General features: G+C 38.1%; 1 protein-coding gene across 2 annotated transcripts in view; it reads left to right on the top strand.

The window, feature by feature from the left end:
* Positions 1–15635, top strand: part of CLINT1 (clathrin interactor 1) — a 46003-nt gene that overhangs the window by 5659 nt on the left and 24709 nt on the right. Inside the window, exon 1 of one of the 2 annotated variants that reach the window (XM_085591459.1) lies at positions 551–10488. The exons of the other annotated variant lie outside the window; for it this stretch is intronic. Within the exon in view, the coding sequence (XP_085447585.1) occupies positions 10445–10488 (44 nt within the window). The 5' untranslated portion in view covers positions 551–10444. Of the gene's footprint in view, positions 1–550; positions 10489–15635 lie in introns of those variants that run through there. 2 annotated transcript variants of the gene reach the window in all.

The raw sequence follows: 15635 nt of genomic DNA, 5'->3' as shown, positions 1-15635 counted from the left end.
TAAAATAGTGTGAATTACTGCTTCTATTGTCATTGCAATTTCTTGCTGTTGTAGCCTAAAGCACGTAATGAGACCCTGCACTTTACTCCAGGTCACAGATGAGGGAAGCTGGTAAGATAAGTCTGTCAAGTAAATAAGTCACATTGTGCTGGTAACAGTTAAAAATCTGCATTTGTTGGCTTCCAGTCTCATGTTGCTGTCTGCTACCTCATGCTAAGTCTGCAGGATATTAATGTGATAAATGTGCCTCAGTCATTTACCCTACAATTACCGACCTTTCAGCTGACTTTTGATTGCTCTCTGCCTTTGGAATGCTCATGTTTTCCCCAAAAGTAGGCAGGATCCGATGTATCCTTAGTTGAGGGTTTTCAATCCTCCAGCCTAACTGCTTTCTCTTTTTAACTTGCCTGTAATTGTTCTTATTTACAGGCGATTTTCTTGTGGTTCATGGATTTGTCCACCCAGACTCCTGAGCTCTTTAATGAAATGCTGGTTTCTCACTCAGTAATAGCAGGTATTATTGTAAATGATCCATCATAAAATATATCCAGTAGAAGGGTAAATGACTGTCTAACATTTGTCCATTGCTATCTGAATCTCTGTAAACTCCTTTGCTTCAGTCCCAGGATCATTTAGTTTTCTCTATATTTAAGATTTATTTTGGTTTGCATAAGCAAGATCTTCAGGGCAGTGAACACTTCCACAGCTTTATGTAAGGAACAGTTAGTTAACCCTCACTGCATGAGTTATTCTTCTATTGCTGCTAAAGAGGTGCCCTGCTGATAACTGCTTTAACAACAGCATTTTGTATTATTATTACAAGCCAGATGATGATGATTATCTTCAGCCATGGAAGGGTTTGTCCTTTGCCTGGTTACCAGAGAACTGAGAGAGAGAAGAAAGTCTTGGCAATACAAAGGAGGACTGGATTTGAATGTAGCATTTGGCTCTGCAGCCAGGCATTGCTGTATCTGCCAAGTACTTGTAACAGCAAGTTACTTCTTCGGGCTTTCCTCCTTCCCTTAAAAAACTTCCAGAAAATTGCTGGTATTAATAAGGAAGGAAAAGGGTTCTAGTCTTTGGGCCATGTAATTGAGTATGGGAGATATGCATCTGTGAAAGTATTATGCTGTTATCTCACATACATAGGTACAATGTTCTCTTGTTTGAATATTCAGCTGCTGGAGTAATCCATCAAACAGGCAAATATGACAAGCTGATGGATTTATTAAGAGTTGGCATAAGGTAGTTGTGGCCAAGCACACAGTTTCATCAGCTCACTCCAAGTGGTGCTTTTGTTAGTGCTCTTTCAGATGTGTTATTGCCATTTTACACCCTGTGGTAGCTGACAATAGTCTGTTTTATGTTGTGTAAGGCTAGCTCAGGTGTTTGCTTTATGTATTTTCAAGGAATCTAAGTGATGTACGTGTGACAACTTCTGTGTTCTTGAAATGGTCTCTGAAGCAGAGCTTTGTGTGTCCTTGTCAAGCAGGACTGGGCTCCTGCTTGGGGGGTGCATGAAACTGGTCAAGGATACGCCTTACCTACATCACTGTGTGCAGCTGTGGTCAAAAGGATCAAGGTGCTTAACTCAGTTCTATGCTAATTCCTCTTGGTTGTGTTGCCAGTTAGTGTATTACAGAATATTAGCTGATTTACGTAATTATTTCATATAGAAGATGTAATTACTTCCAAAGCATTGGTCACACTACTGCTTTCTCTCCTCAGGCTTTGCTATTTCAGTGTGCAACTCTAAGTGCTGCAGTTGTCCTAAAATACAATCTTAAAATGCTGATCTGATTCTTTTATATTTGTCTCCATTCATTTCAAGTGTTAAATGAATTTCTGTATTTATATGAAAATTATGTTTATTTCTAAAAACAAAGACGAGCCACTGGAGAATGAGTGAAGCATTGCTTCACAGGATGAAGAACACAAAAATGTAATGATTGAGAGTTTTGTGCTTCATTCTGGAACTTTTGGAATATTGATTTATTCTGAAGTTTGAGTACAGCTTGTCCAAAGTTACAATACAAGAATTCCAATTTGAACTCATCTCCAACATACAGAATGTAACTGGCCTGTTGACCTGTTGCTTCAAATACTTTGATGGCATGTGCTTGATGAGGAACTTCAGCTTCCAAATTACCACTGTGTGCTCTGAAATTAAACTGAAATGGTATTTAAAGAAGAGGGGCAGGAAATGGAAACTCCTTGAGAAGAGCTGTTCCCTTTAATAGTTTTTTTACTGATATAAAGATGTACAATAGCATAACGTTTTGTTAAAAGATGGCTGTTTCACAGACTTTGTTTAAATGCTTATTTCAATTTTTTGTATTTATAAGGCAAAGCTAATGTAGGGCAAGAGAATGAAAAGCAGAATTAGTAGCAAATGTACCAAGTGAATAAAGCAGTCAGATTTGCAGTTGGTCTTTTTCCAGCTCCTTGTAGTGATCTGGATCTTAATGACACAGGTCAAATATGGACCCAGTTAGACACAAGGATTGACAGCTGCTGTCAAGTTTCAGTTTGGAGCAAGAGCTTTATTTACCTGTTCCATTTGGAATGAAGAGCTGTTATGCAGCTAAAACTTGAATGATGCTTGTTGGTAGCCTCTTTAGAAAGAGCAGTTGTGTAAAAGAGCAGAACTCTCCAGAACAAAATGGTCCTTCTATTCTGCCTTTGTGAGATCTGATTCTAACTGTGGTGTACTCATTTTTTTTTTCTAAAATATGCTAAGGTGGGGTCATGTGAAATTGTTACAAGTTGGTACCTTACTTCTTTCCAGAAAGCTGTGTAGGCTGTGGTGCTCTTGAGTGCTCTTTTTTCAGTACCAGTCAGAAAGAGTATTCATTACTTCTTCTTGCATTGTGTGCTATGTAATGATGATGTCTGGGTTGCTGTGTGAGGAATTGAAAATAGGAACAGACCCAACTGGAAGCTCTTTCTCTCCCAAAAGGACTTTTTAGATTGTTGGAGATAGAGTAGCTCCCTAAACCTATTTGCCATACAATTGTGTTGCACATTTGAGGAAGCGTTGTTGAAATGGCAAAGGAGAGGAGATAGACCTAAAGTTCTCATGTAAGTGGAGTACACCGGAACAGGGTTAACTCTCCCTTTGTAGTTGCCCTGAAATTTCAAACACAGTCAGCACTTTCACCAAAAAGAAAACAAAACCCAAGCCGTGAAATCAGAGTTTGTAGTTTCACAGTCAGTGTAAGCGTAGGCTGATGGTGAAAGAGGTTTCTCAGCCTCCTGTCTGCCACTGCCTGCACACTTCTCTCCCTTTGCTGGCACTTGCAGACTTTCTGCTTGATGAGAGAATCTCTGACTAACCAGTTGTTTTTGCCAATTTAGTTCTTCACTGGATTGGTTCCCTGGTATAGTTAACTCCATCATCACACAAATATTTGTACTGGCATAAAGAAGGAATGGTATTTGGGCAAGAATAAGTGGCTGGGGGCAAAAGTACAAGTTGAGTGCAGTACACCCTTAGCATGTGATTTCACAAGCAGCTTGAAGAGCTCTAAGATTATTTTTCTACTAAGATAGAACTAACTCATTTTTATACCTAGCTATTCCCTGTTTTTGCCTTCCTTGTGCTGCTGGTGTGTGGTTCAGTATTTGCTTGTGCTCTCTTGCTGATAACAGCTGCAAGAGCCCCCATCGTTTTAGGGTTAATAACTGATTTGGCCACATGTTTTACAAACAGCTGCTCATGGCACCACAAATGCTTGTGGTGATGGGGAAAGGACAGGAAGGTTAGCTGTGGAGCCTTTTTCCATTATAAGACATTTCTACATAATTTTGTTATTTAAAACTGTATCATTAGTAGTTTTTTAGCTGCAAGTTTAAATTTATTTGAAGCTGCTCTCCTGTCTCATGTCACAACTTAAAAGTCCCAAGCCCACCTTTGTATCAGTGTTGTGATGGGGAGGGTAAGCATCAATATTCTAGTTCCACTGTTGGGTCACAAACTTCTGGGAAAGGATATAAACTGAAACACAGTTTTGTGTCTTGTGTGGCAGTACTTTGAGTGTTTTAGGCTTGAATTGATCTTGAGGTCCAACAGAGCTTCACATGAGAAGCTTTCAGTTCAATTTCTGCAGCTTACTGCAATAGAAATACTGGTGGTATATATTTGGGTTATATCAGAATGGTGAAGTGGGTATTCTGTGTAGACTGTTACTTTAAATAGATTAAATCTTTCTAGAGGTGTTTGGTTTGCCACTAAGAATGAAGCTTCTGTGACACCAGTATTGCCAGTGGCTATTTGTGGGTTATAAGGAAACCACCTCAAAGTTGTTGAACCTTTTTGTCCCTTCATCCAAAAGGTGTGTCCTGTCCTGAGTTCAATATTGACTGTGTGTTTAATAGCTATTAACTGGTTCATTTGGGATACAATTAGAAATATTAGTGTATATTCAACTTATTTAATGAGATTGGCCTGCATTCTTTTTAATCTGTTGTAATAATAATGAAACCTATAGGGAGTTAGGGAGGGTTTTTTTTTTTTTCTCTACTCCCTTCTGAGTCACAGCACTGTGTTTCTTAGTGGTTATTCTCCCCATCCTGTCAAGCTGTTTAGAATCATCCTAATGTAGGTTACAGACTGTGCTCAGTGTTTCCTCTCAAGACATTACTTTATACTTAGTAAACAAATACCTCCTTATGTGATTTTTTTTGTAGGTGTGTGTTTTGTTTTGTATTCTCCTAGACTACTCAGTTGAAAGGTTCTCTAAGACCTTTTAGTATGTGAAGAAGGCTCTTAATAACCTTAGATAATTTTATTGGAGTTGCAATAGGTGAATGCATATTTTGAAAAATAAATTAGTCTTGGTAGCTTACATCTACAAATAGAGCTGATCTCTTAAAGATTGCTGTCACTTTAAATTATTCCTTGTTTTGACAATTACTGAATTATTTAAACTGTTTTTCTGTATGATCATATGAAGTGGGGGGGGGAACTCTCTGTTCAGAGGTATTTATTGTCTAAATGAGTTAACTTCTATCACAGTGTTCTAGCTCTCCTTGCTACCAAACAGATGATTGCATTTCTTGAGACAGCTTGAAAACGTAGTGCTAATAGACTCCTAATTGGCAAGTGCAGTCTCAGCCTTCAGACTGCCAGTGTTGGTTTTTTGTTAATTACACAGTAACTGTAACTCCTGTAGCTGCAGGCTTTAGCTCATAAAAATCCAGTGATTTTACCATTAGTGAGTAAATAAATAAATAGTGCCCATGTTGAGCCATTGTGAAATTTGTTTGTTGCAAATACACGGTGTCATTTGAAATTACCATCTCTGTGTGGTCAGGAACCAGAAACTGGGTCTCTGAGGCAAATGGAGCAGCTCCTGTTACCTCTTTAGGACAAGAGTTACTTGATCTCCTGGAGGAACCAGTTTAACAAAGGGATACCTATGAAAGGAGAGAAAACATCATTATCCTCCACAAATAAACATGGCTTGGAAATGTGAAAGTTAATTTGTCTGTAATTGACCAGACCTGCTTCACAAAATAACACTTGCTTTCAGTCAAAGTGCATCTTTGTGAACTTGTGGGGTTTTGTTTGCCAAGCTTTTTAGTTAATGTGAGATACCAACCTAAAAATTCTAATGAAATAACATTAATATGACATTGCTGTTGCAATATTTACTCCTAATGACATGTTCTTACTGCTTGTGCCCATTTTTATATACTCAGCTGTGAATAGCTCTGGAAGGACACTTTGTCATTAACTATTAACCAAAATTTCTTTGTCCAGCTGCTTAATACAGCAACAGAAGGACTGCTAGGTTGTAACCTACCTTCATGGAAAATAGAATGACTAAAGACAATTGGTATTAAGCAAGTTTTTTATTCTTGGATAAACGTGTAGCAGAGAAGAAATGTGGTAATTCAGGTTAATTAACAGATGAAGGATCAGAAGTAGGAAAGTGCTTGGCATTTTTTATTTGGTTTGTTTTTTTTAACTTACTGTTGGAAAGCCAAATAATTGTGCTATTCCTAGGAGCTGGCAATTCAGGACTAAAGGCCTGAGGGCAGAGCCTCAGAGGTTCAGGAAGGCAGAGGTTCAGGAAGAGGACTGTATTTTGTCTCTACCTGTAAAACCTTTGATGCTCCCAGATTAGTCTGCAGAATTATCACTGCATACTTGCCTTTACTCTTTCCAAAATATAATGAGCATCTTTTGAAATTGTCAGATTATGATGCTGAGAAGGTTTCCCCTTGCGCAGCCCTGCTTATACTAAAGGTGTATAAACTACTTGCTGTGAGACTGCAAAGTCTTAATTGCAATTTAATTATAAGATGTTGAATTTCTTACTCTTTCTTGTTAGCAAGGTGGGATGCAGGGAAAGGTTTAGTGTTTCAAACAGCTTCCTTCTTGGGAAGAGAGAGAGGATAATTTTGGAGACATTGAAATAGAAGTTTGAAGGACTTGGATTGTTTGTTCTCCTCTGTCTATGTGCAGTGGAGTCATGAAATAAGTTTCTGGCATCCAGACATATTCCATGTAATCTTACATAAAGACAGCATCTTCCTTATATTGTCTGACATGTAATGGTCTTATGGATTGGGTTTCAGTATTGGATATAAAAGGAATTTCTACAGGTGTATTAGAGCTATTGAGTGTAGCAGTTATTGTAGCTCTTAATGGACTATTGGAATAATTCTTGCTTTCAGCTTCAAATAGCAAAAAAAAAAAAATAGCCTGAAAGGAACCAATTTTGAGCAGAGAAGCTGATCAGCTTCTCTGTAGTGACATTGGTATTCGTTTTCTGGTTTTATTTTGATTATTTTCCAGAATTAAATGATCTGAAATCTGATGTTGAGGTGGTCTTTTTGCAAACAATAGTAACTGTAGAATTAATTCCTGTAAGCTTAGAAATAAACTTAGTAAATGATAATACACTTCACTTTATAATAACCAGGATAAAGGTAGTGATTTCACTCCTCCTGAATACCTTCTGCTTAGCAATTCCACTTCGGGACATTTGCATAAATGGAGGAAAACAACTGCTTGTGAACCTGCAATTAGATTATTTTGTATAAACTGTTTCCTTTTCCTTTCTCCTGCTCAGAAGTGCATTCAGCTCCTGCCTCAGCCTTAGGACATTTTCCAGGGCAGAAAGCCATATTAAAAGTGCAGTTGAAGGTTTTCTGGTTTAGTTGCTTCACCTGCTATTTGGACCTTGCTTGTGTTGATGAGATGCATGTCTCAGCCTAGGTAATGTCACATTTCCTAGGTAATGTGCTGGTAATACTTTCCTACCACACAGGTGGAATGGGGAGTTGTTCAGGGACATGGCTGTGTAGTTAAAGGTAGGAGGAAGCTGCAAGCCCTTCACAGCAGTCTGGGTGCTGGGGATAGAGAGCAGCTTGTGTTGTAGAAAGTTTAGTGTGTTCAGTGTGTGTGATTTGAGGTACTTCCTCAAGTTTTCAGAATGTTTAGGAGGGTGTGGCGTGTCATACCTACATAATACTGTGTATGATTTTTACTGTGAAGTTGGTGTTTTAGCTTCTTTCTTTTTCCTCCCTATATTCTGCTTCCATTCAAGGTCACTCTCAAAATTTTTTGTGGTCAGAAATAGGAAGTCTGAGGTACAGGAGTGAGTTGGATTTGCACAGCTTCAAAGCTCACTGGTGCCTCATGCTGAGCTTAGCTACAACTTCCTTGTCCTCTGAAAACTTCTGCCCCTTTTGTTTCTCTTTTTGAAAGAAGGATAAGCTCTTATTCTTCTTGTAAATATTTTGTTCTCAGCATTAAAATATTGTGCCTTAATCCTGAAAACTCAGGGAGTACTTGTGAGACTCTTTATCTGTTGATGATGTCTTAAAATGCTTGAGCTGTGCACTTGAATGTGGTCTCAATTCTGTGTGCATACAAGGAAGGAAGTAGCACTTGATGCTGGTTTGGAGAAGGACTTGGGCCACACCTTATGAACCAGCATTATATCTGAAACCAGCTTTTTGTCTTCAGGGGAAGTTACACTCAAAGCTAAACGAATGCTACAAAGCCCAAAGAAACCCAGTTAATTGGAGAGTGTAAGCTATGGTGAGAAGTAGACACTTCCCAAAATAACGTATTTAAATTTTAGTTTTATGTTGTAATTGTCTACCAGGGTTTATTTACCAGGTTTTTTTACCATTTTTGTGCTGGTATTTTATTTATATAAAAAGTATTCTTCAGAAGTGTTTTTTTGTGTAGATTTCACTTCACTTACACTTTGTCCTACTTGATTAAACCTTTGTTTCCAGTAGGAGTCATGTTACCTGACTGGATCACAAAGAGGGAAAAATTTAAAGATAAATCACATGGTGGAAAAATTCGTGATGACATTTGCTGACTCTTGAAGGTTGAAGTGCAATCTGAATTCTATAAGGAGATGTACTTAAGTCTAAAAAAAAAGGTTCAATTGTTGCAGCTTGTTTGCTACAGAAGAAAAAAACTGAAGTGTAAGTAAGGAGCAGAGTGGCAAAATAAGTGTGGGGATTGCACAATAGTAAATTGAGTCACAGCGTGGGTCTGGAAGTCTCTTTAGTTCTGCAGATACAAAAGGTTACAAAATTTCATATGTCCACTTCTTTTTGTACTATACAGCTGCTGTTGTGTAACCACAGCATGTTGAACTTTGAAAGAGATTAAATCCACAGGAGTAGGAGCTGCAAAGCAGTGACTCTAATCTGATGTGCCAGATGGAAGCTCACAAGAGGCAAGGAGACTGAAAACCTGCACAGGGCAGTAGCAGCATCGTTTTTGTGTCTGGATCAAAACTAGAGTTACTGTTTAGGTGTCACTGTCCCACCAAAGTGTCAAGTGTGGCCTCAATGGCAGCTTTCTTCCCGCTTGTTTGTGCAATTGGTTTTCATAATTAAGTTTAATCAGATTTGTCAGAAGAATGCTTTGTGTGTAATTGTCCTCCAATTTCAATAAAAATGTGACCTAAAAACTAATACTGAAAACCAGTGGAAATACTATTATGGTGACCTTCCTATGTAAATTAAAATAAAATATTTTTATTCATTTTACTTGCTGGAGTGTAGCATTTATTTTTATAAGTTACCTTTTAAAGAATATTTTTTGAATTACGTATAATAAAATGACAACACTATTAAGCCTTCAAAAATAGAACTGCAGAAATATTCATTCGAAGGGAAGATAGTCTATAATGGGTGAAGTTTGGGGATGGTAACTGAAGAATGTGAAGGTGGGTGTTTGGAATGAAAATTTCCCATTAAAAATGGGGAAATAAAGAAATGGGTCTGAACTTTAAATGAAGGTACACTTTGTATAGAGGTGATACAAGCCCACAGTCAGTATTGTCAACATGGCAAAATTCTTGATAACTTTGAGAAGTTATTTACTGCCACATATTAAGATACATAAAGCAGCCATGTATTCATTGGTGAACCACAAGGGATTGTTTTATATAAGAGTATGAAAGTATTAACACTAACATACTGCAGGGAATCTGCAGTAGGAGAGGTGAAATCAGTCTTAAATCAAGTGGGGGAGGAAGTGTTTGTTCCTTGCACAAATACACTTTAAAACTGCCATGTTCCTGTGCTTCAGGTTCCCAACATCTGCAAAAAATAATTCAGCTGTATCAAGAGATTACAAAACCTTTTAGGATATAGCATTCTGCAGGTGGGAACTTCTGAGATGGGGAAACTTTGAAAGGGAAGACTTCAGTAAGGTGTAGTGTTGGGCTCTGTAAGTAAGAGATCTGAGTTCTGTAACAGGCTGCAATTTAATTTTTAAAGTCACTGTTCTTTTTGACAGTGTGTGTGGTGGATTTGGGGCTATTTTGTTTACTCGGTAGTCTTTTGTGATTAGAAGTTGTAAGGCACAGGAAATAGCTTTATAGTTCCTTCCTCCCACAAATTGTAATTCATTTGTGGCCATCAGGATGTTTTTCTTGGCTTATCTCTTTCTGTGCAGTTTGCCTTGCACATCTGCCACATAAATTATGAAACTGAACTTGAAAAGCTGAAAATGTATTTCAAATCCTACTGTATATAATGAAGATTGTATCATTGACCAGGAGTATGACTGCTCCTTGCATAGAAGGTCTGGAATAAAACCTGGCATTCATGGACTAAACTTGACATATCTGTAATGGTTCTGAGGAGTGGCTGAAAAATAAAGAACTTCAAACGGTCAAGTATCACTAATGTTGCGCTCTTACCTCTCTGTAACCTGAGGTATTTCACCAGACATTTTGGCAGATGGGACCCCATCTGTTTCTTTGTTGAATGTGGACTGCTGGCTTCCTATTTGGTATCCATATGTTTTATCTGTAAGGCTCTAAATCTAAGCTGCATGTTTTATAACAAAAGTGACATTACTGACAGGAGCAAAATGAAAATGCATTGAGTTTGTTACATGTTTTTTAGATAATCTTCACCAGCAAGGGGAGAGAAGCTGGCTGAGTTGGAATGCATGAGTTTACTGAAGAGAAGAGCAGCACCATCTTTATTTGGAAGGTGATTAATGCCTTCTCTGAATAATTGTTAATAGTATTAGATGCATAGATTCCTGAATAGCCATTGTATTGTGGACAACAGGTGGATAAATTATATCCGCTCTCTGTGAACCAGTCTGCACACTGAGCTCTTGAAGATAACAAGTGACAGTGTCATAGGGTAGTTAAATCTTACCCCAAAATGCATTTTTAAATCTGATATTGAAATGCATTTTTCTGTTTGACTTTGTATTAAATCCTTTCAGTTTGTTGGAACACAAGTTTGGACCAGTGATCATCTGGAATTTCTCAGAGCCTGAAGGAAGGGATGCTCACAGAAACAAGTGGAGTTGATAGATGCTGCCCCTAGTTATGGGGTGCTGCTTGCTCCATGTCCTGGCCTCTGGTGGTTTGGGTTGGGATCGGTTCTTTTTTAGCTCACCAGCTCAAATGCTCTGTTGAAAGTATTTCATGCCCAGATGGATAAGTATTAAGTGATTTTTTTTTTTTTAATTGGTAAAAGTGTTTCTGGAAACTAATTAACAGTTTAATAGATGCCAAGATTCCTACACCTGGGAGTGGGGGAGATGTATCCTGTACTTGGGCAAGTTGTGTAGCTTTTTTATTTGCTGTGTGTTCTCAGTAGTTGAAACTAAGTTGTGCATGCAATTTAAGAAAGGATCATTTAACATTAAAGCAGCTGCTTTGCATTCTCAAAAAGCTTTCCCTCTATTTCCACCCCTCCTTTACAGAAACCTTTTAATCTAGATACTAAAAATAGTTCAGATGCATGACTCACAGGAGTTAAATGGTGAGATGAGGTGGTGTTCACTCCTCTCTGAGGGCTTCATTTTAATTGTGTGTGTGTCTGTGGGTGGGGGTCTTCTAGATAACTGTATTGTGAAAATATTGCCAGGACCTGCCTTGTCTCTTCTCCAGATGGTGAATGTTCACTTGGCTCATTATATAGTGCATTCAATCCTTCACTCTTATAAAAAACAAAACAGCTATAATCTCAAATGTCTAGAAGCAACTCTACATTATGTTAATGTCATTTTGTCTTGTCAGCCCCTCTACTGGTTTTCGGCAAATCTGAGCACAAATTGCTGCTGTTGCATTTGGATAATGCTCCTAAAACATGCACCATGGGTCATGTGAGCAGTCACTTGTGGTCACTTTCTTGTCTCAGTGGGTGAAGACCTTCTCAGCCGAGAGGGAGCTTTTGGGAAAATCAGCTGCTGGAAGACAGGTAGCACTCCCTGCAGGGGCAGGGAGCTGGCCCAGCCTCCAGGTGTGACTTACTGCAGGCTTCCAGCTTGCCTGGAGCTACCTCACTGCTGGTAACACCCCATCCCTGAGAGAAAGCACTGCAGTTGTCACCTGGGTGCCTTTCCATAGAAATGGTGGGGTGTTAGGGTGGAGATAGGAAAGGTGAATAAGTGAACCATGTGCATGTGTTCTTCTCTATTCAGTTATTCAAAAGATAAAATCATGTTGTGTTTGTTTTGGCACATTAAATAACAAAAGGTTAAAATACTTGTTTCTTGTAAGACTTTGGCACCACCGTCATAGTGTTGTACAGTAACAGAGCTACTCTTGTCCTTATTTATCCAGACCCTGCCTGTTCTAATAGACTAATTTCTTTAAAAAAAAAAAATCTAGCGTTGCTGAATAGCTTTAATGTTCATACTGGATGTATGGTACATACATGTGAGTAAAGCTTGAATTTTTATTTTTCTGTGCTTAGTCTTTAAGCACATATTTGCAGAATGGTGTCTCATTGGAAACTGTTAACGGTGGTGAAATGTACAAAGTTTCTCATCTCAGCTTTTAGTATCTTAGTGTTCCCAGTTGTAAAATTAAAAAAAAAAGGAAAGCAGAAGGTGTATAATACAGTGGTGTCCTTGGAGTAATAGTTAAAGGTATAATATTATGCACATAGGAGTCCTATGTATACATGATATTGTAATTGGTTTGAAATATACATTGAAAAAAATTTAAGTGTGTTGCCAGGTTTCTTGTTCCTGGAGCCGAGTCCCTCAGCACAGTGGGCAGCTTCCCAGAGGCTTGAGAAGTGTTTCTAATTAGGCTCACCCTGTCCAATCCAATACCTTTATCATCACTATAAAGAAACGGTTGTAATGTCCCCTCTCTGTGGCTTCTGGTTATTTTAGTTGTCATAAGATTAGACCTGGCATTTCACAAATCTTCTGTGGATGTGATGCCCAGAGTTGTGCTTGTGCCCTGGGTGACGCCACCCACATCAATGGCAGCTCTAATCCTGACCTGCCTTCAGTGCAGTGCTCTGACTCTCGCCCCAGGGCATAGTCAAAGCTTTTTTCACATTTGTGCAGAAACATTGGCAAAGATTTGATAGGTTTTCTTATTCCTTAATATGTTTTCAAGTAAGTTCGATTCTGAATGGATGGATGGATAGGTATTATTATTCTTTCATTACCTTTAGTCTATAAATACCTCCTTTTCTCATGGTGCCTATTTTTTCAAGTGCAGGCTAGCTGTGCACATGCTCTTGAAAGGTTTCTGCATGTTTTAGAAACTGCTGGTATTTGAGCATTCATACAAAATGCTGAATTTATTTGATATTTGAAGATCTGAAAATTTGATGTATAACGCTATTCCTTTCCTGATGAAAGATTATCTTTGGAATAGTTCTTCCAAAGAACGTTGCTCCTGAAATCTGGCCATGAACTGCAAGCTTTGTTTAGGAGTTGTGATTTCATGCACTTGAATGTATTGTCAGGGTGGTGAAGGAACAGAACACCACTGACCATGGAGAAAATGTGGAAGATGGAGGAGATGCTGGGGGAAAGCATGAAGTGGAAATACCTGTGTGATGTTCTTTAGGGAAGACCTAACATGGGCAGTGAAGTATTTACTCCTTCTAGTGCTTTATGCTGCACCTGAGTTCTCACCAAAGTATTAAATCACATAAACAAAAATTGCTGCACCTTTTCCTTTAGCTGGTTTGCTAGCAGTGTATTTAAATCATTGCTATGAAATGTTGTTTGAGGGTTAATTTTAGAGTAGACATTAGCTAAGAAAATACTCTTCCATTTATGTTGCTGACTATATGCAGAGCCTTGTGTTCCCACATCCATGTTTCCAAAGAGTTTCTGATTCAAGGTGTATGATGTAGAGAAAATTAGGGTAGGATTTTTTCTTCATTGTGGAACCAGCAATGACTGATGTGGATAATTAGTTCAGGCACAACAAAACTAATTGTAATGTTACCAATTGGAAGCTATTACTAGAAGCAGTACAGTTATAGTTGTGTATAAGTGATTGTAATCTCCTAGCAGATAATTGACTTCAGTTAGAGCATATGAATCTGTAGAGAATACCTTGTAGTCCTGAGCAATGAAGAATCCTCACTCTGAAACAAACATTTCTATTCAGGATGTAGTCAAATAGTATTGTATTAAATAGCGTTTATTTAATTTTTTATTAGCATCTTGGGTGGAAGTACAATGATTTTACTTTGCCAGCATAAAAATAGTTTTAAGAATAACTTCTTAGTCTGGAATAGAAAAGAATTTATTTTTCAGTAATTATTTTGTGACTATTTTATGGAGGGAAAAATAAAAAGTAACATTGATAAAGCACTAATTTGTTACTGAGAGCAGAATATACCTCATGCCTGTCAATATTGTCCTGAGCATTACAGCTTGATTCACGTGTTGTGTAAAATCAGAAGTCTGAGCAGAGTAGGCAGATATATGTCTGTTGGAGTTTGTTGAAACAAAAGTTTTCTGCTGATACATTTATCACTTAGTAGTGGTCATGTGTATTTAAGTCCACGTTGTGGGTTACATTCAGTATCTGCTGATAGGGAGGAGGAAGACAGAGCCGCTCTTAGTCTGCCTGTTTTGTGTGTCATCTGTGAAGAGTTCCTGCAGTCTGTAAGGTTTTATTTTCATGCAGGTTATCCACAAGCTGTCTTTCATTTCCCTCTTTCAAAGCAAAGTGCTGAGGACAATCTCAGACCTGTAGGATTTTTATCCTCTTCACGCCTGAAAGTTCAAGTGCTCTCAGAGTATTGCAATTGTAAATGTTGAAGTGGCAGATACTGATGAATGTTTTGGCTGTACCTTCACAGATTCTCTGATCTGAGTTTTATATGAGCAGGTACAGAACTTCTGGTCCCCTCTTGCTGCCTGTTTTTTCTCCCTGATACCAGCTAAACGTCATTCTTACTTGAAATTATACAATTGAGATACGTTCAATACTGCTCTTCCCTTTTACATCTCTTTCCTCTCCCCCTCTTGCCTATTTTTTGGTTTTTTAGCACACTGTAGGGTATGACACCTGGACCCAGATGATATCTTACCTAGGTGTACAAATCTCCAAATGTAGCTTAGAATAAAATTTGAAGCTCTTTACAATTGATTTAATTATTTGAAAAATGCAAACAAAATTGTGGACAAGTAGGATTTCAGGGTGTGTTATATCATAGTTAATAAAATGCATGTAAAACATTTAAGGGGAAATGTTTGGGTTTTTTTTTCTGTTGCAGTTGGAGATGGTCAGGTATTTACAGCTATGATCCACTGACTTTATTAGCAATGTCCATTTATTTTCTTAAGAGGAATTTAGTCCTAGGCTTGAGCTACCTGTTTAGTGTTGCTGTAAATTTCAGATGCAAACATTTAAAGTTACAAGAAAATGAAAAGCATTTTGCTCACTGCCACTGTTTCTTGTTCCATAGAGATGTGACAGTGCCCCCTCTTGGCTTTCAAAAACAATTTTGGTTTTTTATAAAATAAAATTACACTGAAATCACTTGGGAGGTAAATAAAGAGTAAAAAGAATCAGTTGTCATTAATCTGTTTTAATAGACTTAAATGTAAGTCACAGAAGAATGTAAAACTTTAATGTTGATCTTCATGTCAGCCCCTTTATTGTTGTGCCTTTATTTTGGATGTAGCTTTCAAAATATACTTTCCTGCTTAGTATCTTTGTCCACGTCAGAAGTTTCTGTAAATGTTCTTGTCACGAGATTCTAGTGGTGCAGGGTCTCAGTGATTTGGGGTGAATCAGATGTAGTCTGGCAGATAAGGGGGGTTGTCAGCCCTGCCTGAGAAGTTCTTTCTGTCAGTGTTGCTGTTGTTTGCAGAGCAGCCTGTCCATGCGGTCCAGCACGATTCCCTG

Source organism: Lonchura striata, chromosome 13 (genome assembly GCF_050655825.1).
Source record: "Lonchura striata isolate lonStrDom1 chromosome 13, ASM5065582v1, whole genome shotgun sequence".
Taxonomy (NCBI): domain Eukaryota; kingdom Metazoa; phylum Chordata; class Aves; order Passeriformes; family Estrildidae; genus Lonchura; species Lonchura striata.
This window is presented reverse-complemented; position numbering and strand designations above follow the sequence as displayed.